We start from the raw sequence: 27,023 nt of genomic DNA, 5'->3' as shown, positions 1-27,023 counted from the left end.
AGTTATCAGCGCACATACGTCCAGAACGTGATTCATATTTGTGGTTAAAAGCTTTTAGTTTCAGATACTGTGCAGCTTTACGTGTTTTCCTGACAATTACGCGCCAGGGCACGTCCAGCACCACCGCAGCGCCGCGCCGCCGCTCCATCCATCCATCCCTGCCCTCTTTGGGACCTGCACATCCGGAAGCTCAGGCTCAGTGCTTTTCTTTGACGCGCGCACACACCACGGGCGGATCAAACTGTTGGAAGTGCTGGGAATAACCGAACAAGCACGAAACACAGCCCCGGGACGCTATTTTATGTTCTTCTAAATATTTGTGTCCAACTTTTTGAGACTTTGAGGCGTTTTGGCAATGAGGCTGCGCATGGCAAATCCGGCAAACTAATGGTAAGTGAGCTAATGGGAGCTGTCAAGTGCCAAAGTATTCACAGTGGCTATGTTTTGTGGTTATTTTGTCTGTGTTATCTGATTTCTAGAACTTTAAGATCATTTAAATGGCATGTGAATCACAAAGTCTAATGTGAAAAGTCGAAGGATCATGATTTTGCGGTTTAAATGTCAATTGAATAACCTTCTAAAATGAATTAAATTAAAAAAATATAAATAAGTAATTCAATAATACAAATTTGAGTGTGCATGTAGCCACAACCAGTGATTTATGGATATTATTCAAAGGCTTCAGTACATTTCTCCTGTATTTTGTCTTAAGTTGAGTTTTGAAATGTACCAAATCATGGTTTTCCATTGTTTCTTTTTCACTTTGTACAGATATTAATAGTTATTCTGGGGAAGTATTTTTGTCAGCCTTCCCAAAATATAGGAACCAATCTATTCCAGTGGTTAATTGGCACGTCAGTAATTATTAGCCCACACCAGTTTAGATGGCATCCTGCTTCCATGACTGTCAACAGCACTATTAGATTGTTTTCAATTAGACTTGAGTCTGCTCTGTTTGCCTTCAGCATTCAGCCAGTCTGGCATGTGTACGCTTGTCATTTTGTGTCTCCACACGTCATAAATCTTCCCTGATGGAGACCTGTTTTAATGGGTACAACATCCTCTGCTATTTTGCCAACGCCCAAAAGAGGGAGATGCGAGATGCGAGGGTTTAGTGAGCGTTTAGTGCACAAGAAGAGGCGGTGGTAAGAGTTACATGGGCGCACTTAAGGGCTGTGAGTGAGCCCGTCCCTAAGGAGGCTCGGGGTAATGATCATTCTGTTTACTGTCGTGTGATTTGTGCAAAGGAAACATAATGAGAATGGGAAGTCTTTGATTTGGTGGTTACTTGCTCATAGAATAAGTACAGGGCCAGGAAATGCCAAAGGAGTGGGCCACGTAGACAAAAACAAATATTCTGACTATCCGAGTACATTATTAGGAGATATTATGGCCATCTAGCTGTCGTTAAATGTTTAAGATGAAGTTTCATTATTAAAAAAGGTGAAATGTCCACTTATACCCTTATTTGAAACTTAACTTTTGTCATTTTTATTTTTAATAAGTTCTTTTTGACACATTTTCTATGAACATTATACTCTATATTCAAATTTGACATTACTTCAAAACAACATTCACAATATTGTCTCCATTTTGATCAGCAATATGCTAAAATGCACCTTTAAATGTTGTAGTTGAGGTTTAAATATCACACAAAATACAAAAGGTGAACCACAAAAGGGCACACATTTTATATTATATATATTAGTTTGTATTTTATATTCAACCAACGTTTTGCAGGCTTTTTACAATCAGCTTTAGATCTCCCACTTACAATTTGCACAATTATAAGTGGGAGATCTATTTCCCAGCCTGTGATTGGTCACAGTCTGCTTGTACACACACTCCTTTATGAATAGAAACATCAGATCATAGGTTAAATCCATTACATTTTCTATTGTCCTCCATCCCTGGTATAGTATTTAGTGCTTTCATCACAGAAATGGTTTCAATTTCAAAACACTTTATAATGACCCTATTTATACTGTCGGCCTTTCATTGTTTAGCCCAGGGATTTCCACACTTTGCCCTCATGCCACATGTCACACTATATGGAGTATAGTATAGAATATGGAGAAGTCGTTTTCTTGCATTTGTCCAGTAATGATCAATTGTGGAAACATTTTTAAAATCAAGACGATTCTTCCTCTGGCCTGAGAAGATAGAGTTTATTCTGCTCTGAGCAAGATCTCCTTCCGTTATAAGCTCAATAGCCGACATCTTGGTGTGAGCCAGTCTGACCTGATATTAAGGCCACAAGACTAAAAATAAGTTGTGGTGGAACTTTAAAACCTCAGATGAAAACATTTGGACGGCCCTTCTTTAGTCAATTATTAGGACTATGGTGTCTTGACCGACGTTTTTATCAGTCGACCAGTCATTTTATTGTATTTATTGTATTTATTATATTACAAGTATTTATATGAACAACGGCAGCTTGGAGTGAATTGTGAGGTTAATACCTTTTTACAGACAAATACACTGATCTCGTGGTCTTTTTGGGTTAGATACTTCAAAGTTTTGACTGTCGACTGCAGCCATGCTCACTACAAATCAAGTTTCCTGACTGATTTTATTGCCGTAGAACAATTACATCTGCCACTGCAGCATCTGGTCCACTTGTGACGTCTCAAAGCAATATGTCGGTACCATTCCGAAATCAATACTATTTGTTTTTTAAGTCTCATTAAATATTGACATTGCCTTCATCTTTGACATGCTGTAAGTGAGATTAAACCTGAGGGTGATACAGGTGGCACAGCTCCAAGACTTGTCCTCATTCCCCAGACGGACGTGTACTTAAATACATGATGATGAATGGCAAATATTAAGCTCCTTGCTCCAATCAAGCGCGGGGGGAAGTGTACTTGGCCCAGCGTTTAGACAAGGTCATGGTGCAGAGAGGTTTGTAGATATGGTCAAGTGGAGCTGTTTGAATCTTCAGAGGCGGCTCGTATCTGGAGTTTTTTGTACCGAGTGGAAGGTGGATGGATGGAGCATACTTTTGTGAAGGAGGGTCCGTCTGGAGGAGGCCTTCACTGATGATGTGTGATTTTAATGACAGGTGACAGCGAGCGCGTCTGGCTTTATTTTCACCGTCTCCGTTTTATAGCATTTTATTCATATTAGTGACTTTACTGACGTGCAAACCGAATAAAAGAACAGTTGGTAATCTAAAACCTAATAATGTAAAGTATGATGTATGTTGAAGGAGCTGTATCAGAATGTTGTTGTTTTTTAATAAAGTAAAATCTGTTTTTCCTCATTATGTATTGTACAAGCATCTCTCAGGGAAAAAATGAAACCACTGTGTGCTTCCTGCATCTGATTATGGAGTGTTTTATGTGCCGTGAAGCATTCTGTTAGCATGCTAGTTGTTGTTAGCTGGTCTTTGAAAGTTGTGAAAATCCTGTATAAACTTGACTGTGTATAATTATGATAATAATAAGGACGCTAGGAATGTTTTACGTTTTAAGTTCTGTTAACTAGGAAGTTAACAGAACTGATTTTCTTATCAAGCCGTTCACATCATCATTCTTTAAAGCAACATTATGTAACTTTCACCTGCATAATTCCATATAAATAGAGAACCACATTTCTGAACATTCTCTACTATTTTAGATGCGTTTTATAAGTCAGTGTGTGGCATATTATTGCTAAAAGTACATTTCCATGGAGACAAGCAGAGTCAGGTTTGTGGAGATGCAAGCCTCATCGCAGTAAGGTTTTTAAAAGATTTTCAGTGTAATAAAACATCAACATTTACAAGATATGCTTTTATTTTAGTCTGTTTTTTGGCTAAAAGTTTTTCACAATCATATATCTGATCTTCTCAATCAGAGCGCAATTTAAATTTTTTTACCTTTACATTATTCTGGGATTAAAGGATACATGAAACATATTCTGGGCAAGATCTGACAAATATCCGAGACATTTTTATAATATTTTTGCGCATGTCCATGTCCCTAAAACAAGCTCTGACCCTAAACATCAGTGAATGCTTTGTATATTGTTTCCATACTGCAATGCGTGAATGCCCGCGCCGCAGGCTGTCGACAAGCGTGTTACCCATCGATTCCCGTGTCACCACTCCCGATGTGGAAGCCCAGTTACTGTTCTTTGCCGTTACTTTGTGCATGCAGGGAGAGCGCAGGACCGCCTGTAGTCCATTCATATTTAATAGGCCATAGTTCAGGCTAACACATCATCATAGCAGTCAGGGCAGGCCTATTAGCAGGATAGATCTGTTCCACCCACCTCATGGCTCCGAGGGAAAAGTCAGCCCCGCGTTACCAAAGATGAACCAATAGGAAGAGGATTTTCACCTGGAATACATCATTGTCAGTTTTTTAATTTTATCTAGAGAAAAGGGGGGGAGTAATTGGTTCTAATTTTACCGTAGCCGTCTGCAATTTACAGCATGTGGATGACAGTCGGGGGAAGCGGGGTTCATTATCGCACACCACGTCCGGAGACTACGCCACACCCTCCTCTGGCCTCTCTTGTTTGAATTAGCTCATTTGACAGTGAACATGTCTTCTCACATTACAATGCACTGTGTTTGAGGTTACAGAATGACGTTTTAGTCTTGAAATATCAAAAAATACTCATAAACTCATAAAATGTTGTCTCATATATTGTTTGATCTCTATTTATTTATTTATTTTTTCTTCCTTTTTCATATATATATATACAAAAAAAAAACAACTGTGGATGTGAATGCACCTACAGGTCATATCCCAACTTTATTTTATTATTTTATCATTTTATTTTATTTTATTTCTATCTTTATCTTTTTATTTTATTTTTTATTTATTTTCCTCCATTCCCTATTAAGATGTGAGAGGAGTTTTGTTAATAAGAGTTTTTTTTGTTTCGTTTATAAGAGTTCTTCTATTAAGAGTTATCTGTCCTTTCCCCTGTATCTACTGCGTTGTAACAAAGACATTTCCCCATGTGTGGACAATAAAGGATTATCTTATCTTATCTTATCTTATCTTATGACTCTAAGACCACCTCAATCTGTCAAACCACATTATTGATCGCTGTTGTCTTCCTACAGCGGGTTCTCATGCTGGAGGTTAGCTGTCCACTCTGAAGGTGCAGGATGAAAAGATGGACGAGCTGCTTGTGCCACCAGGACCAGATAGCTTCCGCCCGTTCACTCGAGAGTCCCTCAAAGCCATCGAGAATCGGATCGCAGAGGAGCAAGCCAAGAGGCCTAAGGGTGAGAAGAGGAAGCACGATGACGAGAACCGGCCGGAGCCCAACAGGGACCTGGAGGCGGGCAAGCCCCTCCCTCTGCTGTACGGGACCACGCCCAAGGGCTTGGTGTCCACGCCGCTGGAGGACCTGGACCCGTATTACAGCAGTCAGAAGGTAAGCTAACGGTTATGTTCCATGTTGGTGAAGCCACACTGAGCAAGAACAAGAACGCTCATGTAAAGGACCTAAATTAACGCTGTCAATCGATCGAAAAAAAAATAATAACGAATAAATTGAATTGAATAGAATTTGATTAATAGTGATTAATCGCCAACTTTATTGTTATGCAGCGTAACATAGAAATTATACTTTTTACAAAAATTATATTATTTCTTTATTTCACAAATAAAGAAATATTTAAAAGCCCAACTGGCTGTAATTTAAAGTTGCTTCACCTGATTTTTACCACCATTAAAACATGAAAAAGCGAACTAGTTGCTTTGTTTTTGAATTTTTCATAACTTTCAAAGGTCAGAGTAGAGTTTACCATCAAAGTAAAGTTAAAAACATTAGCATGCTAACAGTGAACTTCCTGCTTCCTGTGAAATTGATCGTTTGGTCAAAATAATTCATGATTATTGATTAGTGGCATTAACACATTAACTTGGACAGCTCTAATCTAAATGCAATGGTTATTCAGCTCGGCTTTACTTCTTTTTGTTTTGATGTTGCTCCACATGTGACATGTGACCTCTCAATTAGAGGCGGGAAAAAATCATTAAAAATATTTATTGAAATTGGTGTTTTGAAGATATGCAACTTTAGACTATAGACTATTGATTATTGATTATATTCTCTATAATGAAACAAAACAATAAGACGCAGCATAAAATATATATAAAATAAATTTGCAATGCAGTGTAAGGGTATGATTATTATTATTACTACAGTATTTATATAGTGCTTTTCCGCCTTCAAGGCACTACAAGCACTTTTAAACTAAAAAGTGATATTTTTGCAATTCTGTGGTTCATTTTACAGTCCTCTAATGTTTTTGTTCTTTACTAAAACACAAATCAGACATTTGCCGACAATTTCTGAACAATAATCAATAAAAAAAATAAATCATTCATATACTACATAACAACACAGTGTATCTAAAATGTATACAACAAATACTACATTTTGCACTGGCCTTGAAGTTTCAGAATGACATATTTCTTCTTTTTTGTGTCTGTCTTGTCATTTTCAACACGACTAACCTTGTCATTTCCTGTCTTTCAGACCTTTATGGTGTTAAATAAAGGACAGGTCATTTACCGCTTCAATGCCACTCCTGCCTTGTACCTGCTGAGCCCCTTTAACCCCCTCAGAAGAATATCAATCTGGATTTTAGTTCATTCATATCCTTTTGAGCGCGCTTGTTTGTCGATTGAACGTTACAAATGCTTTTCTGTTCTCTGTGATTTGCTTCCTTGACACAAACTGCACATTGTTCAGCATTGTAATCATGTGCACTATCATCACCAACTGTGTATTTATGACCATGAGTAAGCCGCCGGACTGGGCCAAAAATGTAGAGTAAGTTATTTATATTCACACAAGAAATCATTACCTTCACTCGCCTTAATAACCAATAACTACTATGTGTTTATTTCAAGTCAACATACATTTTTAGTCGCGTGTTGATACAAAATGCTCTTCTGTGTGAGTTACTGATGCTTCTTGTGTTGACAGGTACACGTTCACTGCGATCTACACCTTTGAATCGCTGGTGAAAATTTTAGCCCGAGGATTCTGTATAGGAAAGTTCACGTTCCTGCGAGATCCATGGAACTGGCTGGACTTCTGTGTCATTGTCATGGCGTATGTAGAGCGTTACATTCTCCTTTGTTTTGTCCACGTTTATTTATGATTTATGATTTTTTAGGTGAACAAAAGCCAATTTAATTTTGCTATATGTATGTAATGAGTGGTCTAAACTTAAAACCTAAATATTTCAAATCTATGACCCAAGAAAATGACACGACACAATCCCAATCTCCATAACTACTCATTTGTCATGTTTTGTTTGTCATGTTGTATATGATATAAAAACTACACTATTTTCCACAGTTATGTTACAGAGTTCGCAAAACTAGGGAACTTTTCAGCACTTCGCACATTCAGGGTGTTGAGAGCTTTTAAAGCTATTTCAGTCATTCCAGGTAAAACCTATTTCATTTGTACAACAAACCTGTTCTTTCATGTTTCATGAAATGTTATATTTCTGATTCCCAGGACTAAAAACCATAGTGGGTGCCTTGTTCCAGTCCGTAAAGAGGCTCTCGGATGTGATGATCCTCACTGTCTTCTGCCTCAGTGTCTTTGCGTTGATCGGCTTACAACTGTTCAGAGGAAACCTAAGGCAAAAGTGTATAATCACTCCCCCCAATGGAAGCTTCACGTCTCCTGACTTCAACTGGACTGAATACTCCAACAACAAAAGTGAGCCGGACCCTGGACTCTACAAACACAAATGAACTGAAGTTAGAGTTAGACTTACAAGAATATGCTTTGGTCCAGGTTTGGTACTGGTTTTTGGAGTGTAGATGCAACATGTAGCAATGAAGTAGTGAATTTGTAAAGTAAAATATAATTAATAAATACAAAAAGGGCTGTCAAAGGGAGCAATGAAGTAGTGAATTTGTAAAGTAAAATATAATTAATAAATACAAAAAGGGCTGTCAAAGGGAGCAATGAAGTAGTGAATTTGTAAAGTAAAATATAATTAATAAATACAAAAAGGGCTGTCAAAGGGATGCATGTGAATCGATGTTCAAATAACAGCGACAACTACAATAAAACATCTGTACTTTGCATGTGTAGTTCTCACCTAGTCGTTGTTTCTGGACTCTGTACTTCTTAGAGTAGTTTCGATGCTTACTTTTACTACTCTACTTCTTTTACTTTTGACAAAAGCTTTACGTTGACAGAAATGATTTGAACATTCGTGTTTCTTGCACCGCTTATTCAGATATTATTTCGTTTGTCTTCTTTCCTCCAAATACCAAATTATGAATCAGATGTTACGCCCAGACAATAAGTTATTCTTAAGGTTATTCTTAGTAACTTTACTCCTCTTACTTGAGTACAATGTTTGGCTACTCTTCCCACCTCTGCTGTGAGTGACACTGATCTGTAGATTCCTGCTGCAGAAAGACTCTTATTGTGAAAGGGTCAGACAGGGACAGAGCTCATTACAGCGTCAGAGGAGCTGAGCAGAACCACACGCGTGAAACCTGTGCTGGGAATTCATTCAGAAGACTATAACTATAACTAAAATAATACTTTATATTATTAAAAATCATGGTTTTATCATTTTTGATTGAGCTCAAAATTATTCTAAAATTGCTCACGTAAGATCATATTTTGTCCTGTCAGTATGATTTGTATCTATTCGATTTTCAATACTTTTGACAACCATAAGAAACCCGATAGAAACGCTGAGTTAAGGAGATACAGTGTCAAATTGAAGGTAGAGCTGACACAGGTTTAGTTAAATGTTATGTTTAAATATAATAGTAATCATACATATAATGTCTTTTCTCCACCAGCTAATTATTACTATCTCCCGGAAAAGCGAGACCCGTTGCTGTGTGGAAACGGCAGTGATGCAGGGTAAGTCAAAACTGCATTATACATTATTAGAGGGCGTAATGTTCCAGATGAAATGACTCGTCCGTGTGTCCAGGCACTGTCCAGACGGCTACACCTGTTACCAGGCCGGGACCAACCCGGACTTTGGCTACACCAGCTTTGACTCGTTTGGATGGGCTTTCCTCGCTCTGTTCAGGCTCATGACACAGGATTACTGGGAGAACCTTTACCAACAGGTAGGAAGTTATTTTGTTTATTTACTTGGCTTTTGTTTACTCATCCTTTGCAATGGGAAATTTTGCAAAAATATCATAGTACTTTTTAGATTTTTATTTCATCACAATTTGAATGCATTCATCAGCTTTATGATGTACGTAAGAGGAAACTTAAGCTGTCTGTTTCTTCTGAGGGTCGACACTTCCATGTGATTGGTTGATTCACCTGTCAGTCACTCTGAACATGACAGAGGCTGAGAGAACAGTTGTGTGGGGAAGAGGAAACAGAAGCTCTGGGTCACATAACTCCTCACAGGGTCAGACTATGATCACATGTAACAATGATCTATTGGCCACTTTTACTTATGTAATGATAAACCTTTTTAGTCCGTTTTTTAAACTGTTGCTCAAGAAACAATTTAATTTCTACTGTTCTATTGGACATTTATAATGCAATGGCAGTGCTGGCTGCAGTGGGTTGACTGATGCTTTGATTCACAAACAGCATGTTCACTTAGCCATGTTTGGACTGGCTCTGGACTGGTTTGGGTGTTTAAACAAGCAAACTTTGGGGCACTAACGGGGGAACCTGACGGGAAATTGTATGTAATATTGAAACTTGAATGATGTAATTTTTTATTTGCAGTCATCTTAGAATCAACAGTGAAATATTTGAGTGTTTAAAGATTGGCTTATAAAAACTATTTTGAAGCATAGCAATAAACTGTGCAGCATTTGACTACAACAGGCCGTAGATAACACCGAGTTAGTAATCTAAAATGCACTAACATAAAAGAGCTGTTTGGACCAAATCTACCCAGTTACATTTAAATGAAATATAGTCATTCATTCATTTTCTACCGTTTGTTCCCGTTAGGGGTCGTGGGTGACTGGAGCCTATCCCAGTGACTTTGGGCCTTAGGCGGGGTACACCCTGGACAGTGGCCAATTCGTTGCAGGGCCAACAGTTTAGCGTTGCTCATTGACAGTATGAACTGATATGACATTTATTTTCAGTTATTTTAATACAAAATTGCTGGATAACCATCACCACTGTCAAGGTGGAGGCCGGTCCATCACAAAAAGTCCAGAGCCAATTTGACCTCCCAGTACAGCCCTGGTCTCACTTAAATGGACCAATACGGTTCATTTCAGGCAGTGGTTCATTTACCTAACCCAGAGCAAACCAGTGGAAACTTGCTGTTACAGACAAATTGTAAATGTTCATTCCCCCTTGCTCTGATTGGTCAGAAAGAAAGCACTTTTCTGGAGCAGCCTCAGATTACGTTTCTCTTGAATAAATTGAATTGAACACCAAGAATCACTCAATGGTCTCAAATTCCTTTCTATAGATCATGCCCTAAACTGACCATTAGTTGTCTTTTTGTCTTCTGACTTTTTATCATTGCTGACAATAAAAGTATCTCATTGCGTTATCTCTGGTCTCTGTTTCCTTCAGTTGAACATTTGTCCAACTAAATGAATGGCTCTAAATTTTAGGGCGACACGTTGGTTTGACACTTCCTGGGTTGGCCACAGTTGGGAGCAGTGTGTATGGTATGAATAAATAAAGGGTTAGGGTGGGGCTGCGTCAAGCCATCCTCACTCACAGTGGAGAGAGCAATAATGAAAAGTTAGGACATGGTGTTTAAACAAGCCTCTGTGCAAACATGAATTTCCATGTGGGACAAAGATGATATGAGTAAACACAATATGAATAGGTCTTCTCTGTGTATGAGGGTCCAATAAAAGAACAGGCGGGATCATTATGTGGCAGGCAAACATGGCAACAACAGGCTCTGCTCAAGCTGTGTGTGTGAAAGGGACAAGTCACTTTAAACTGATGAATAAAATCAGCGCTTTTTTACTTTTATAAATTTTACTTATATATTTATCTTTTTACGATATTAGATAAAATACAACAAGATTTAAGTTAAAGATAATACCCCCAAAAAATAATAATAATAATATCAGTCTTGAGAAAAAACTAATATTTTCCTTTAAAAAATTGTTTTATTAAAATTAAAATCAGACTGAGAAAATCTCTTTGACCACTTATTCAATTCTGTGGATTAGATTAAAAAAAATATATATATATATATATATATTTATATATTTATATATATATATATATATATATATATATATATATATATACAATGTTTTTTATGATTATAAATGCACCTTCATTTAATTTCCATTCATTTATTAGACTTTTAGATTTATAGTCTGCCATACTACAATTTAGGGCGGCGATTTAAGATTTTTTTTCTAATTGAGAAATCTATCGTTTAATTGAATAGTAATTTAGATTGTAAAAGAATTTTGAATTGGACTCTGATACAAAATTTGACCCAGATGAAGCTGATAAAACACATGGCATCTGCTGGTGTTTGGATATACTGTATATTATAAAAAAAAACAAATAGAACAAAACCAGAGAGTGAAATGACGAAAGAAAAAAGAAAAAGTAGTAATGATAATAAAAAAGTCTGTCTGGCATATGTCCTTTAATGTCCTTTAATGTCCCATCCAGTCCCCTGTGTCCCAGTGTCTGATCAATTTGTCCCATTTCAAGTTCAAAGTAAAAGTCAGATTTTTCATTTTGTCCAGTCCTTGACAGTCATCCATGGATCCATCTATCATTTCCATTGATGGTGTTTTCTGTCCTAGAAACATACAGTAGTTTTAAAATCAAATTGAATATCGACGTTGAATAACTTCTTAAATTGCATAACCCTATGGACCATATCATCTGTGTCTAGACTGTTTTATTACAGCAGGAAGAATAATAACCATCCTCTTTCTATGTGTCTTTTTGCAGACTCTTCGAGCTGCGGGGAAAACGTACATGGTGTTTTTTGTACTGGTCATCTTCCTGGGCTCCTTTTACCTGATCAACCTGATTCTGGCTGTAGTTGCCATGGCCTACGAGGAGCAGAGCCAGGCCACCATCAACGAGGCCAAAGAGAAAGAGGAGAAGTTCCAGGCCATGTTAGAGCAGGTGAAAAAACAACAAGAAGAGAGCCAGGTATCAAATACTTTTCTAAACATACTTACATGCACCGGTAACTAGGAGACGTTATGCACTTTTACCATGTCTATCATGTTTATAATTTAATAGTTCTTATTAGAAATGTCCTTATCAATTGATTACTTTTAGTTTGTTCTGAGGCTGTATCAGTTGAGACCCATCTTGTGTCCCCGCTCACTGTACTTTAAAGTTCAGACTCCGGTTCATACATGTGGAGTTCAAAAGTATAGTAGTGCCATTTTAAAATGTTCTGGGTTCTTTAATCACATTATTTACTGTCTCGTAAAAGTTATGATTTATTTAAAAAAGCAGGCAAAAAATGTGTTTCCAATCTAAATGTTCCCCTGCTCCTGGACTCACATTTGGCCCATATATTTAGGCCCGAGCGCCACAAGCTGGTGAGAGGCCTATTAATCTCGTAAGGCCGCGAAAATGCGCACCCTAACCCAAACACTCACTAACGCACTCCTCCACTCATGCACGCCCCGTGCATACTAATTAGTAGTAGGAAAATGGAACATTACCGTTGTAAACGGGCGAAGCCCGTGCAAAAGTGCCCACTAAACGAGCACTTTACATTGAGATGGTCGTCATCCCCATATAAAGCACTCCCCATATAAAGCACTCATTTGCGCTAAGTAGCTCACGAATACGTTCCCCATCTCTTGCATGTTCCGTGCATATAAGCATGTAATGCAAAAATTGAACATTATTACTGTTTAGAGGGCCAAAAACACAAAGTGGGCGGAGCCCACTCAAAATTAACAAAAGTACCCGTCAGTGACCAGGGACCCACACCATGAGGTAGGAAAGCGCTCGCGCTTTCCGAAAATGTATAGTTTATGATATTTGAAAAATGGGAAACATTGTTTTCGCATCGGAATATTATTAGGCCCGAGCCCCAGCAGGGCGGAGGGCCTATTGCTCCCGCAACGCTGCCGAAGGCAGCGTTGCAACTGCCTGACCAAACATGCGGGCTGCGCCCGCATGTTTGGTACCCCGTCGCCCCTGGCAAGTACAGTGAACTAGCCCATGCCGAAGGCATGGATCATGCATACTTACTCCTGCTATGACAGAAAAAGTCAACAATGAGTGAATGGGCGTAGCCCATTCACTCATTGTTGACAACAGCAGCGCGAAGCGCTGCATTCCTCCAAAAACACTCCTGGCATCGTGCCGTACGCGAGAATCCATGCCGTAGGCATGGGCCATGCTTGTATCTGCTCAAATCAATGGAAGTCTATGGGAAGTGGGTGGGGCACCCCGACGGGAAAGGGAGTGACGAGCGCGTAAGCGCTCGTAATGATGATTCCACCCCATGGCGGCATCGGGAAGGCTTAGAGCTTTCAAACGATGTATAATTTGTTGTTATAGTGGAAACGGCTATATTGTTTTTGCTAAAAATATTATTATTAGGCCCGAGCCCCAGCAGGGCGGAGGGCCTATTGCTCCCGCAACGCTGCCGAAGGCAGCGTTGCAACTGTCTGACCAAACATGCGGGCGCAGCCCGCATGTTTGGTGCCCCGTCGCCCCTGGCAAGTACAGTGAACTAGCCCATGCCGAAGGCATGGATCATGCATACTTACTCCTGCTATGACAGAAATAGTCAACAATTTGTGAATGGGCGTAGCCCATTCACAAATTGTTGACAACAGCAGCGCGAAGCGCTACATTCCTCCAAAAACCCTCCTGGCATCGTCCCGTACGCGAGAATCCATGCCGCAGGCATGGGCCATGCTTGTTTCTGCTCAAATCAATGGAAGTCTATGGGGAGTGGGCGGGGCATCCCGACGAAATAGGGAGTGACGAGCGCGTAAGCGCTCGTAATGATGATTCCACCCCATGGCGGCATGGGGAAGGCTTAGAGCTTTCAAACGATGTATAATTTGTTGTTATAGTGGAAACGGCTATATTGTTTTTGCTAAAAATATTATTATTAGGCCCGAGCCCCAGCAGGGGGAGGGCCTATTGCTCCCGCAACGCTGCCGAAGGCAGCGTTGCAACTGTCTGACCAAACATGCGGGCGCAGCCCGCATGTTTGGTACCCCGTCGCCCCTGGCAAGTACAGTGAACTAGCCCATGCCGAAGGCATGGATCATGCATACTTACTCCTGCTATGACAGAAATAGTCAACAATTAGTGAATGGGCGTAGCCCATTCACTAATTGTTGACAACAGCAGCGCGAAGCGCTGCATTCCTCCAAAAACCCTCCTGGCATCGTCCCGTACGCGAGAATCCATGCCGCAGGCATGGGCCATGCTTGTATCTGCTCAAATCAATGGAAGTCTATGGGGAGTGGGCGGGGCATCCCGACGGAATAGGGAGTGACGAGCGCGTAAGCGCTCGTAATGATGATTCCACCCCATGGCGGCATCGGGAAGGCTTAGAGCTTTCAAACGATGTATCATTTGTTGTTATAGTAAAAACGGCTATATTGTTTTTGCTAAAAATATTATTAGGCCCGAGCGCCACAAGCTGGCGAGAGGCCTATTAATCTCGTAAGGCCGTGCGAAGCACGGCTGCGAAAGTGCGCACGTAGTGCGCACGAAATCGAGCGCGAAGCGCTCGCCCACTTCCAAACACTCACTAACGCACTCCTCCACTCATGCACGCCCCGTGCATACTAATTAGTTGTAGGAAAATGGAACATTACCGTTGTAAACGGGCGAAGCCCGTGCAAAAGTTCGCACTAAACGAGCACTTTACATTGGGATGACGACCGCGAAGCGGTCGTCATCCCCATATAAAGCACTCATTTGCGCTAAGTAGCTCACGAATACGTTCCCCATCTCTTGCATGTTCCGTGCATATAAGCATGTAATGCAAAAATTGAACATTATTACTGTATAGAGGGCCAAAAACACAAAGTGGGCGGAGCCCACTCAAAATTATCGAAAGTACCCGTCAGTGACCAGGGACCCACACCATGAGGTAGGAAAGCGCGAGCGCTTTCCGAAAATGTATAGTTTATGATATTTGAAAAATGGGAAACATTGTTTTCGCATCGGAATATTATTCTTTCTTTCTTTCTTTCTTTCTTTCTTCTTCTTCTCGGGACCAACCCCCCTATTTTTCACCCAGTGAACATTGACGAAAAGTCACAAAAATTTGCACACCTCTAAAAATCGTGCCTCTCTACATTCTGGCTATTTCCCTTTTCTAAAATAAAAAAAATTGGCGCGTCAGCGCCACCAAATGTACCAAAAATGCATTGAGAGATGGGAAATGACCCAAAAAAAATCTGATCGTAGAATCATGAAATTTGGCGCAGAGGTAGATGGTGACAAGAGAAGTAAAAAATATTATTACGGCAACGCCGTCCCCCGAACCAAATGTCGGCCATATTGCTTCAAAAATGGCTAAACATGACTTCGGAGTTTTTCCAAACGTCGTACTTTTACGAACTCCTCCCAGGGCGTTGGCCCTAAAAAGCTGAAATTTGGTGAAAATGCTACTGAGGAGTGGGACATCAAAAGTTATCCAAATTACATTGATACCTCTCACGGTCTCTGTGCGGCGAAGCCGCAAACTGTAACTAAAATTTCAGAAATCTCCCATATTTAAAATTTCTGCCGTTTGCGCAGATAAAGTCCGAATTGCGTCAAATTAGAATCAGTTGTTAAACTCTTTGCCCTAAACCTACTTGAAGTGAAATAAATTCATTTGGCGCCACAGCGCCCCCTACAGATTTTATATGGAGGTTAAATGTTTAGTTTTGCGAAATTATATGAAATTTGACACACAACTCAATTTTAGCATCCCCATCAAAAAAGTCAATGAGACCCATGTCATAATTGTTATGGCGTTGCCGTAACGATGACCGAAACCTCCCATGTTATTCCAATGGGGCCAGAACATGTTTACACTTTAGACTTTCACAAACTCCTCCCAGGGCGTCAGCCCTATTAACCTGAAATTTGGTGAGACTCATCTTCAGGACCATCAAAAGTTATCCACATTTTCATTCAAAGAGTCACGGTGTCTGTGCGGCAAAGCCGCACATTTTGCCAAGAATTCAAAATAAAATTGCTTTTTGATGGTAAAACAAAGGGGAGAACATGTGACAGCGTCACAGATTCAGCAGTAGGCGTGATAAAAGGACAATTGGGGCGCGTTAGCGCCCCCTCCTCTTGCGGCGTGGCGGCGGTGTGGCGGCGGCGTGGCGAGGGCCGATCATTGCCGCTTGCGGCTATATTTATTATTATTATTATTATTATTTTTCTTGTTCTTCTTCAGCGCTTTGATCTCTAATTTGACCCCCTGAACATGCTCAAAAACTCACCAAACTTTGCCCAAAATTCAGAATCGGCGAAAAATTTTATTTTTTCTGGGCCATTTTTTTTTTCGTTAAAAAATGGCGCGACAGCGCCACCGACAAAAGTCAAAATACATTGCGCCTATGGGAGACGCCCCGAGGTCAACTTTGGCGTAAAGCTACGAAATTCGGGACACGCATTCCTCTCGTGAGGATAAACAAAAAAAAATCATTGTGGCCACGCCCCCAAACTTACCCTATGGCCGCCATCTTCCTTTGAAAATGAAAACAAGCTGAGTTAGCCATTTTGTTTACGTCAAACTTTGACGAACTCCTCCTAGGGCGTTTTGCCCACCAACTTCAAAATCGGCGTACGTTCTCTGGACAAGTGGGGCATCTAAAGTTATCCAATTTTTTGAGATACCTTTTACGGTCTGTGTGCGGCGCAGCCGCAAAGTTGGACAACTTATTTTGGAATATTGCAGATCTAAAAATTGCTCCCATTTGATCAAAACCAGTCCGATTAGGACCAAATTTGAATCAGTTGTTAAACGTTCTAGTTTGGACCAGTTTAGGCTGACAAAATTGAAATGGGCGCGATAGCGCCCCCTACAGAGTGACCTTTAAATTAACATTGAAGGTCAAAAATTAGTTTTACCAAAATTTTCTAAACTTTACCCAAAATTCTATTTTGGCGTCCCGATCAAAAAAGCCTATCAGACAAATGCCTTAATTTTTACGGCGTAGTCGTAGCGATGACATAAATCTCCCATGTTATCCCTATGGGAAAACCGCTAAATCTCTCGAATATCCACATTTTTCTGTTTCAAACTTTGACGAACTCCTCCTAGTGCGTTTTGCCCACCAACCTCAAAATCGGTGTACGTCCTCTAGACAAGTGGGGCATCTAAAGTTATCCAAATTTTAAGGATAGCTTTTAAGGTCTCTGTGCGACGGAGCCTCAAACGTTTCCCAGAATTCTGACTATTTGGCCTTCAGAGTGGCCTATAAACAATAGAGTTTTTCCAAATGACATGATATTTTGCACAAAATTCTAATTTGCCATCCTGATCATAAAAGTATGAGAGACAAAGTCATATTTTGTACAGCGTAACCGTAGCCATGACAGAAATATCCCATGTTATCCTTATGGGAAAATCGCGAAATCCCTCAAATCACCACATTTTTACGCTTCACACTTTAACAAACTCCTCCTAGGGCGATTGTCCGATCAAACTCATATTTAGGGAAAATCATCTATACAAGCGGGGCATCAAAAGCTATCCATATTTTTATTCTAAGTGCTACGGTCTCTGTGTGGCGGACCCGCAAATATATGTCAGAAATGGGAAAACAGCGAAATCTCTAAAATGACCACATTTTTACGCTTCACACTTAAACAAACTCCTCCTAGTGCGATTGCCCGATCAAGCTCATATTTGGGGGAAATCATCTACACAAGGGAAGCATCAAAAGTTAGTCATATTTGGATTCTAAGTGCTACGGTCTCTGTGCCGTGGAGCTGCAAATATACTGTCACAAATGGGAAAAACGCTAAATCTATGAAATGTTCAAATTTATGCTTCACACTTTAACAAACTCCTCCGTGGGCAATAGCTCGATCAAGCTTTACTTTGGGAAATATCATCTACACAAGCGGGGCATCAAAAGTTATCCATATTTATATTCCAAGTGCTACGGTCTCTGTGCAGCGGAGCAGCAAATTTGACTGACACTTGTGTTCATTTGCACTGGATTGGCCATGTCCAATGTGTCGCCGTCTGTCAAGTTCTTTTTTTAATTCAACACAATAAGGGCGCCATCTTTATCAAGTCGAAAGCGCAGAGTCGGAAGGCCGGCGGCCCGCGAGGGCCGTTGGATGCCGCTTGCGGCTTTAATTTTTCTTGTTCTTCTTCAGCGCTTTGATCTCTAATTTGACCCCCTGAACATGCTCAAAAACTCACCAAACTTTGCCCAAAATTCAGAATCGGCGAAAAATTTTATTTTTTCTGGGCCATTTTTTTTTTCGTTAAAAAATGGCGCGACAGCGCCACCGACAAAAGTCAAAATACATTGCGCCTATGGGAGACGCCCCGAGGTCAACTTTGGCGTAAAGCTACGAAATTCGGGACACGCATTCCTCTCGTGAGGATAAACAAAAAAAATCATTGTGGCCACGCCCCCAAACTTACCCTATGGCCGCCATCTTCCTTTGAAAATGAAAACAAGCTGAGTTAGCCATTTTGTTTACGTCAAACTTTGACGAACTCCTCCTAGGGCGTTTTGCCCACCGACTTCAAAATCGGCGTACGTCCTCTGGACAAGTGGGGCATCTAAAGTTATTCAATTTTTTGAGATACCTTTTACGGTCTGTGTGCGGCGCAGCCGCAAAGTTGGACAACTTATTTTGGAATATTGCAGGTCTAAAAATTGCTCCCATTTGATCAAAACCAGTCCGATTAGGACCAAATTTGAATCAGTTGTTAAACTTTCTAGTTTGGACCAGTTTAGGCTGACAAAATTGAAATGGCAGTGATAGCGCCCCCTACAGAGTGACCTTTAAATTAACATTGAAGGTCAAAAATTAGTTTTACCAAAATTGTCTAAACTTTACCCAAAATTCTATTTTGCCGTCCCGATCACAAAAGCCAATCACAAAAATGCCTAAATTTTTACGCCGTAGTCGTAGCGATGACAGAAACCTCCCATGTTATCCCTATGGGAAAACCACAAAATCTCTCAAATTACCACATTTTTATGTTTTACACTTTAACGAAGTCCTCCTAGTGCGTTTTGCCCACCAACCTCAAAATCGGTGTACGTCCTCTAGACAAGTGGTGTATCTAAAGTTATCCAAATTTTAAGGATAACTTTTACGGTCTTTGTGCGACGGAGCCGCAAACGTTTCCCAGAATTCTGACTATTTGGCCTTCAGAGTGGCCTATAAACAATAGAGTTTTTCCAAATGACATGATATTTTGAACGAAATTCTAATTTGCCATCCTGATCATACAAGTATGAGAGCCAAAGTCATATTTTGTACGGCGTAACCGTAGCGTTGACAGAAACATCCCATGTTATCCTTATGGGAAAATCGTAGAATCGCTCAAATCACCACATTTTTACGCTTCACACTTTAACAAACTCCTCCTAGGGCGATTGTCCGATCAAGTTCATATTTGGAGAATATCATCTACACAAGCGGGGCATCAAAACTTACCCATATTTTGATTCTAAGTGCTACGGTCTCTGTGTGGCGGACCCGCAAATATATGTCAGAAATGGGAAAACAGCGAAATCTCTAAAATCACCACATTTTTACGCTTCACACTTTAACGAACTCCTCCTAGGCCGATTGCCCGATCAAGCTCATATTTGGGGAAAATCATCTACACAAACGGGGCATCAAAAGTTATCCATATTTTGATTTTAAGTGGTACGGTCTCTGTGCCGTGGAGCTGCAAATATACTGTCACAAATGGGAAAAACGCCAAATCCTTGAAATGTTCACATTTACGCTTCACACTTTAACAAACTCCTCCGTGGGCAATAGCTCGATCAAGCTTTACTTTGGGAAAAATCATCTACACAAGCGGGGCATCAAAAGGTATCCATATTTTTATTCCAAGTGCTACGGTCTCTGTGCGGCGGCGCAGCAAATTTGACTGACACTTGTGTTCATTTGCACTGGATTGGCCATGTCCAATGTGTCGCCGTCTGTCAAGTTCTTTTTTTATTCAAGACACAATAAGGGCGCCATCTTTATCAAGTCAAAAGCGCAGAGTCGGAAGGCCGGCGGCCCGCGAGGGCCGTTGGATGCCGCTTGCGGCTTTAATTTTTATTATTTTTCTTGTTCTTCTGCTTTTTGAGCTCTAATTTTACCCCCTGAACATGCTCAAAAACTCACCAAACTTTACCCAAAATTCAAAATCGGCGAAAAATTTTGTTTTTTCTGGGCCATTTTTTTTTGGGTTAAAAAATGGCGCGACAGCGCCACCGACAAAAGTCAAAATACATTGCGCCTATGGGAGACGCCCCGAGGTCAACTTTGGCGTAAAGCTACGAAATTCGGGACACGCATTCCTCTCGTGAGGACAAAAAAAATATATCATTGTGGCCACGCCCCCAGACTTACCCTATGCCCGCAGTCTTCCTTTGAAAATGAAAACACACTGTGTTAGCCATTTTGTTCACGTCAAACTTTGACGAACTCCTCCTAGGGCGTTTTGCCCACCGACTTCAAAATCGGCGGACGTCCTCTGGACAAGTGGGGCATCTAAAGTTATCCAATTTTTTGAGATACCTTTAACGGTCTGTGTGCGGCGCAGCCGCAAAGTTGGACAACTTATTTTGGAATATTGCAGATCTAAAAATTGTTCCCATTTGATCAAAACCAGTCCGATTAGGACCAAATTTGAATCATTTGTTAAACTTTCTAGTTTGGACCAGTTTAGGCTGACAAAATTGAAATGGCAGTGATAGCGCCCCCTACAGAGTGACCTTTAAATTAACATTGAAGGTCAAAAATTAGTTTTACCAAAATTGTCTAAACTTTACCCAAAATTCTATTTTGCCGTCCCGATCACAAAAGCCAATCACAAAAATGCCTAAATTTTTACGCAGTAGTCGTAGCGATGACAGAAACCTCCCATGTTATCCCTATGGGAAAACCACAAAATCTCTCAAATTACCACATTTTTATGTTTTACACTTTAACGAAGTCCTCCTAGTGCGTTTTGCCCACCAACCTCAAAATCGGTGTACGTCCTCTAGACAAGTGGTGTATCTAAAGTTATCCAAATTTTAAGGATAACTTTTACGGTCTTTGTGCGACGGAGCCGCAAACGTTTCCCAGAATTCTGACTATTTGGCCTTCAGAGTGGCCTATAAACAATAGAGTTTTTCCAAATGACATGATATTTTGAACAAAATTCTAATTTGCCATCCTGATCATAAAAGTATGAGAGCCAAAGTCATATTTTGTACGGCGTAACCGTAGCGTTGACAGAAACATCCCATGTTATCCTTATGGGAAAATCGTAGAATCGCTCAAATCACCACATTTTTACGCTTCACACTTTAACAAACTCCTCCTAGGGCGATTGTCCGATCAAGTTCATATTTGGAGAATATCATCTACACAAGCGGGGCATCAAAACTTACCCATATTTTGATTCTAAGTGCTACGGTCTCTGTGTGGCGGACCCGCAAATATATGTCAGAAATGGGAAAACAGCGAAATCTCTAAAATCACCACATTTTTACGCTTCACACTTTAACGAACTCCTCCTAGGCCGATTGCCCGATCAAGCTCATATTTGGGGAAAATCATCTACACAAACGGGGCATCAAAAGTTATCCATATTTTGATTTTAAGTGGTACCGTGGAGCTGCAAATATACTGTCACAAATGGGAAAAACGCCAAATCCTTGAAATGTTCACATTTACGCTTCACACTTTAACAAACTCCTCCGTGGGCAATAGCTCGATCAAGCTTTACTTTGGGAAAAATCATCTACACAAGCGGGGCATCAAAAGTTATCCATATTTTTATTCCAAGTGCTACGGTCTCTGTGCGGCGGCGCAGCAAATTTGACTGACACTTGTGTTCATTTGCACTGGATTGGCCATGTCCAATGTGTCGCCGTCTGTCAAGTTCTTTTTTTATTCAACACACAATAAGGGCGCCATCTTTATCAAGTCAAAAGCGCAGAGTCAGAAGGCCGGCGGCCCGCGAGGGCCGTTGGATGCCGCTTGCGGCTTTAATTAGGCCCGAGCGCCACAAGCTGGCGAGAGGCCTATTAATCTCGTAAGGCCGTGCGAAGCACGGCTGCGAAAGTGCGCACGTAGTGCGCACAAAATCGAGCGCGAAGCGCTCGCCCACTTCCAAACACTCACTAACGCACTCCTCCACTCATGCACGCCCCGTGCATACTAATTAGTTGTAGGAAAATGGAACATTACCGTTGTAAACGGGCGAAGCCCGTGCAAAAGTTCGCACTAAACGAGCACTTTACATTGGGATGACGACCGCGAAGCGGTCGTCATCCCCATATAAAGCACTCATTTGCGCTAAGTAGCTCACGAATACGTTCCCCATCTCTTGCATGTTCCGTGCATATAAGCATGTAAGGCAAAAATTGAACATTATTACTGTATAGAGGGCCAAAAACACAAAGTGGGCGGAGCCCACTCAAAATTATCGAAAGTACCCGTCAGTGACCAGGGACCCACACCATGAGGTAGGAAAGCGCGAGCGCTTTCCGAAAATGTATAGTTTATGATATTTGAAAAATGGGAAACATTGTTTTCGCATCGGAATATTATTCTTTCTTTCTTTCTTCTTCTTCTCGGGACCAACCCCCCTATTTTTCACCCAGTGAACATTGACGAAAAGTCACAAAAATTTGCACGCCTCTAAAAATCGTGCCTCTCTACATTCTGGCTATTTCCCTTTTCTAAAATTAAAAAAATTGGCGCGTCAGCGCCCCCAAATGTACCAAAAATGCATTGAGAGATGGGAAATGACCCAAAAAAAATCTGATCGTAGAATCATGAAATTTGGCGCAGAGGTAGATGGTGACAAGAGAAGTAAAAAATATTATTACGGCAACGCCGTCCGCCCAACCAAATGTCGGCCATATTGCTTCAAAAATGGCTAAACATGACTTCGGAGTTTTTCCAAACGTCGTACTTTTACGAACTCCTCCCAGGGCGTTGGCCCTAAAAAGCTGAAATTTGGTGAAAATGCTACTGAGGAGTGGGACATCAAAAGTTATCCAAATTACATTGATACCTCTCACGGTCTCTGTAGCTAGAATTTCAGAAATCTCCCATATTTAAAATTTCTGCCGTTTGCGCAGATAAAGTCCGAATTGCGTCAAATTAGAATCAGTTGTTAAACTCTTTGCCCTAAACCTACTTGAAGTGAAATAAATTCATTTGGCGCCACAGCGCCCCCTACAGATTTTATATGGAGGTTAAATGTTTAGTTTTGCGAAATTATATGAAATTTGACACACAACTCAATTTTAGCATCCCCATCAAAAAAGTCAATGAGACCCATGTCATAATTGTTATGGCGTTGCCGTAACGATGACCGAAACCTTCCATGTTATTCCAATGGGGAAATCGCCAGAACATGTTTACACTTTAGACTTTCACAAACTCCTCTTAGGGCGTTAGCCCTATTAACCTGAAATTTGGTGAGACTCATCTTCAGGGGTGGACCATCAAAAGTGATCCACATTTTTATTCAAAGAGTCACGGTGTCTGTGCGGCAAAGCCGCACATTGTGCCAAGAATTCAAAATAAAATTGCTTTTTGATGGTAAAACAAGGGGAGAAGATGTGACAGCGTCACAGATTCAGCAGTAGGCGCAATAAAAGGACAATTGGGGCGCGTTAGCGCCCCCTCCTCTTGCGGCGTGGCGGCGGCGTGGCGAGGGCCGATCATTGCCGCTTGCGGCTATATTTTTTATTATTTTCAACCTCTCGCACCATATGCAACCAAACGTTTTATATGTTAATGTGAGTTGAATGTATATTTACTGAACTTTCATACTCCTCTCAGTCAGACCTGCTTAGTATTTGCATTAAATGTATTCATTTGAATATACTTCTCAGACGAGCCACATTGCTCTCTCGCTGTCTATGCTGCACTTGGCTCTGCTCTCACAGCCACACACAGACTGTGTCCAGAGCAAAGCAGAGTGTGACCCACACATCTGTGTCCAGGACTGAGGCTTATGGTCAACCACCTTTATGATCTAATAAGAAGATGTGCACATGTGATATCGTATCTCGCTGTTCCACTTGTTTCTTCCGGGACTTTTTTATGGCTGATCTGTAATAGGGAAAGATATCCCGCACACTGTCTTACTTGCAAATAAACATTTATTAATAAAGAGGCAACGTTTCGAGGATGGGACAGAGGTTTAAAGAGGAGTGGCCTGAAAAATAGGAGTGGCCAGTCACAGATGTTTTTAGAGACACGTCAGAACTAACACAAATATCATCATACACATTAACAATACCCAAAACGATAGACAAATAATGACACCTCATGATGAATAACACATACGTCAAAAATAGTGACTAATACAGTACAAAATTGATAGCAGAAAAAAGTATACATAAATGTGTTGAATAAAGCAAACAGGTCAATGGGAAAACCATGTGAGATATATTCAAAACTGCATGTGTACTGCATGTGTACTGCATGTGTACTGCATGTGTACTGCATGTGTACTGCATGTGTACTGTAGATCATCCTCAGAGCTGTTACAGGAAAATGTTGGGATTGAACTCGTCATTCAACCCCCTAGGAGCCAGTGTCTGCAGGGTATGGATCCAAAACGATTTGCGTTGTTTTAATAGTAAGTCATGGTCCCCTCCTCTTGGGGGCAGAGGAACATGTTCAATACCGCAAAAGTGGAGTGTACAGACGTTGTGTTGACAGTATTCCCTGTCATTGTGCCTTTTGTGTTCACTGATCCTTTGTTTTAATTTCCTGATGGTTTTGCCGACATAGGCCAGGCCGCAGGGACAATATAAAAGATACACAATATGTGTGGATGCGCATGTTATAATGCTCTTGATAAAGAACTTTTTTCCAGAGTGAGGATGTTGGAAGTAGTTTGTTTTTACAGTGTTGTTGCATTGTGCGCAGTTTCCACACCTGTAGTTTCTATTTGGGAGGGGGACAGGAGCGTTTGGGTGGGTATAGCAGGGCACGTACGAGGTGGTCTCTCAGATTTTTACCTCTTCTGTTGACAAACAAGGGACGTGGAGGAAAGTTCCGGATCGGATTTGAGGATGTGCTAATGTTTCCTAAATATCCTTCTGATGGTTGCAGAATGTGAAGAGAATTGGGTTATGCAAGTGTTTTCTTAGAGGCTCGATCATATGCTTCATCGACCCATGAATGTGGATATCCTCGCTGTAAAAACCTGCGTTTCATCTCCTGTGCCTTTTCATTGAAGTCATCATTAGTGTGGCATATTCTGCGGAGTCTCAAAAATTGACTGATGGGAAGGCTTTTTTTAAGCGAGGTCGGGTGGAAGCTGGACGCTAATAATAAAGTAGTCATGTATGGACTATCATTTCAGTCAAAACTCGATGTATAAATGTTTTTTTTTTGCACCATTTTTGTAATCGACTGGAGCAATAATTGTTATCAGCCTAATTGCTTGATATCTGCAATGTAATGAATATCACTCCTTATGAATGCGTGTCCAGGCAGCGGCAGCAGCAGCAGCAGCAGCGGCGGCGGCGGCAGAGAATGGCGAGGGCAGTGAGAAGTTCAGTGGCAGAGACAGCTCCTCTGAAGCCTCCAGACTCAGCTCCAAAAGTGCCAAAGAGCGACGCAACAGGAGGTGGAAGAGGAAAGAGGACGAGGGCAAAGAAACAGACGAGAAGATCCCCAAGTCTGAGTCGCAGAACAGTCTGAGGAAGATGTGCTGCCACTTCTCTGAGGACGACAACCTGCTCAGCTACGACCGCAAGTGCTCCTCTGCTCACCAGGTACAATACTCTTCTGCACAGCGCAGTCCATCTGTGTCAAAGCATTTCACCTGCATTTTTCAGCCTTTCAAACGGCCTCAAACCACACCAGGTTTGCTTAGTCAAACCCCAGGCTTCTTTTATGCCCCTTTTCCATTAGTCTCAACTTGGTTCTACTGTACTTGGCTCTGAGCTCTTGGCCACGCTCAGCCCTGAAAGCATTTCCAGTACAAGTGGTGCTCAGTGGTGCTGTGTAAAGCTGGGCGTGGAAACAGTGCAATGATTTGTGTCTCAAAAGTCGGTCTGCTAGACAGACTCCAAAACACAGTGACAAGTGCCACACATGATGAGATATGCTGCTGTCATGTGTAGCATGTTTACATTGTCTCCTGTTCCACGCTGAAGTCACTCACCAAAAACATTAGACTTTCACCCAATCAGCGCCTGACGCTCTGTGGACGTCACGTTTAGTCCCTGCTCGGCTCCAGCCCGAGGGGGAAGAGGGGACTGAGAAAGTACCTGGTGTGAGAAGGTAGCACCAAATGGATTGTTCAAACTTTGGAATGTGTTAGTTTGTTGGATTTTCCCATGGTGGAAAAGAGGTGTATTTTTAGCAAAGAAAAAGATGAATGTTCCAAGACCTAAAGGGCTAAAGAAGATCCTGGCGTTCAGTGACTGGCAGTACAATACTACTACGATAGAAAGTTTGGCTGTGCTTTTATTCTTCTTCAGCCTTTTAAGTTGACATTTGTGTTAGTTACAGAAATAATAATCTCTTGCATATATGATTATCATTAACCATGAATAACAGTGCCAGCAGCTTTCACTTAAGGCGAGGCACTACAGGCAAAACACCTGCACACATTTTCAATGTTTTTTGTTTTTTTTAAAGCACTCTCAGTCTCGCTGAAAGCAGTCGAGAAAAGGTTTAACGTCATGACAAATATTTGAATCTTTTCTGGTCAAAGTGTCATAACAACAGGAATAAGGCGAGGGATCAATACATTCTTTTAAAATCCAGTCAAAGAAATCAAATACACAAAAAGCGCTTCCAAAAAAACAAAATAGTCCAGAAATCTGCTAAAATAAGCCAAAGTACGTCTGTCAGCGTCGCCATGTTTGTTCAGGTTTGTCCTTTTGACTTCCGCACAAACGCTCAGCAAACGGACT

At 41.0% G+C, this 27,023-nt stretch overlaps 1 protein-coding gene across 2 annotated transcripts in view; it reads left to right on the top strand.

Annotated features, from left to right (window-relative positions):
- Positions 1-221: 221 nt before the first annotated feature.
- Positions 222-27,023, top strand: part of scn1laa (sodium channel, voltage-gated, type I-like, alpha) — a 51,234-nt gene continuing 24,432 nt past the window's right edge. The window contains exons 1-11 of one of the 2 annotated variants that reach the window (XM_072444326.1): positions 222-390; positions 5,063-5,379; positions 6,490-6,608; positions 6,697-6,786; positions 6,943-7,071; positions 7,321-7,412; positions 7,486-7,692; positions 8,802-8,865; positions 8,939-9,080; positions 11,884-12,090; positions 25,590-25,874. In XM_072444326.1, coding sequence (XP_072300427.1) covers positions 5,116-5,379; positions 6,490-6,608; positions 6,697-6,786; positions 6,943-7,071; positions 7,321-7,412; positions 7,486-7,692; positions 8,802-8,865; positions 8,939-9,080; positions 11,884-12,090; positions 25,590-25,874 — 1,599 coding nt within the window. In that variant the 5' untranslated portion in view covers positions 222-390; positions 5,063-5,115. Of the gene's footprint in view, positions 391-5,062; positions 5,380-6,489; positions 6,609-6,696; positions 6,787-6,942; positions 7,072-7,320; positions 7,413-7,485; positions 7,693-8,801; positions 8,866-8,938; positions 9,081-11,883; positions 12,091-25,589; positions 25,875-27,023 lie in introns of those variants that run through there. The other variant, XM_072444325.1, reaches the window with a different exon arrangement.

Source organism: Eucyclogobius newberryi, unplaced genomic scaffold, assembly GCF_026437365.1.
Source record: "Eucyclogobius newberryi isolate DKJ021-1_F unplaced genomic scaffold, fEucNew1.0.hap1 SCAF_14, whole genome shotgun sequence".
In the NCBI taxonomy this organism is placed as follows: domain Eukaryota; kingdom Metazoa; phylum Chordata; class Actinopteri; order Gobiiformes; family Gobiidae; genus Eucyclogobius; species Eucyclogobius newberryi.
The sequence above is the reverse complement of the archived record's forward strand: the minus strand, read 5'-3'. Positions and strand labels throughout refer to the sequence as shown.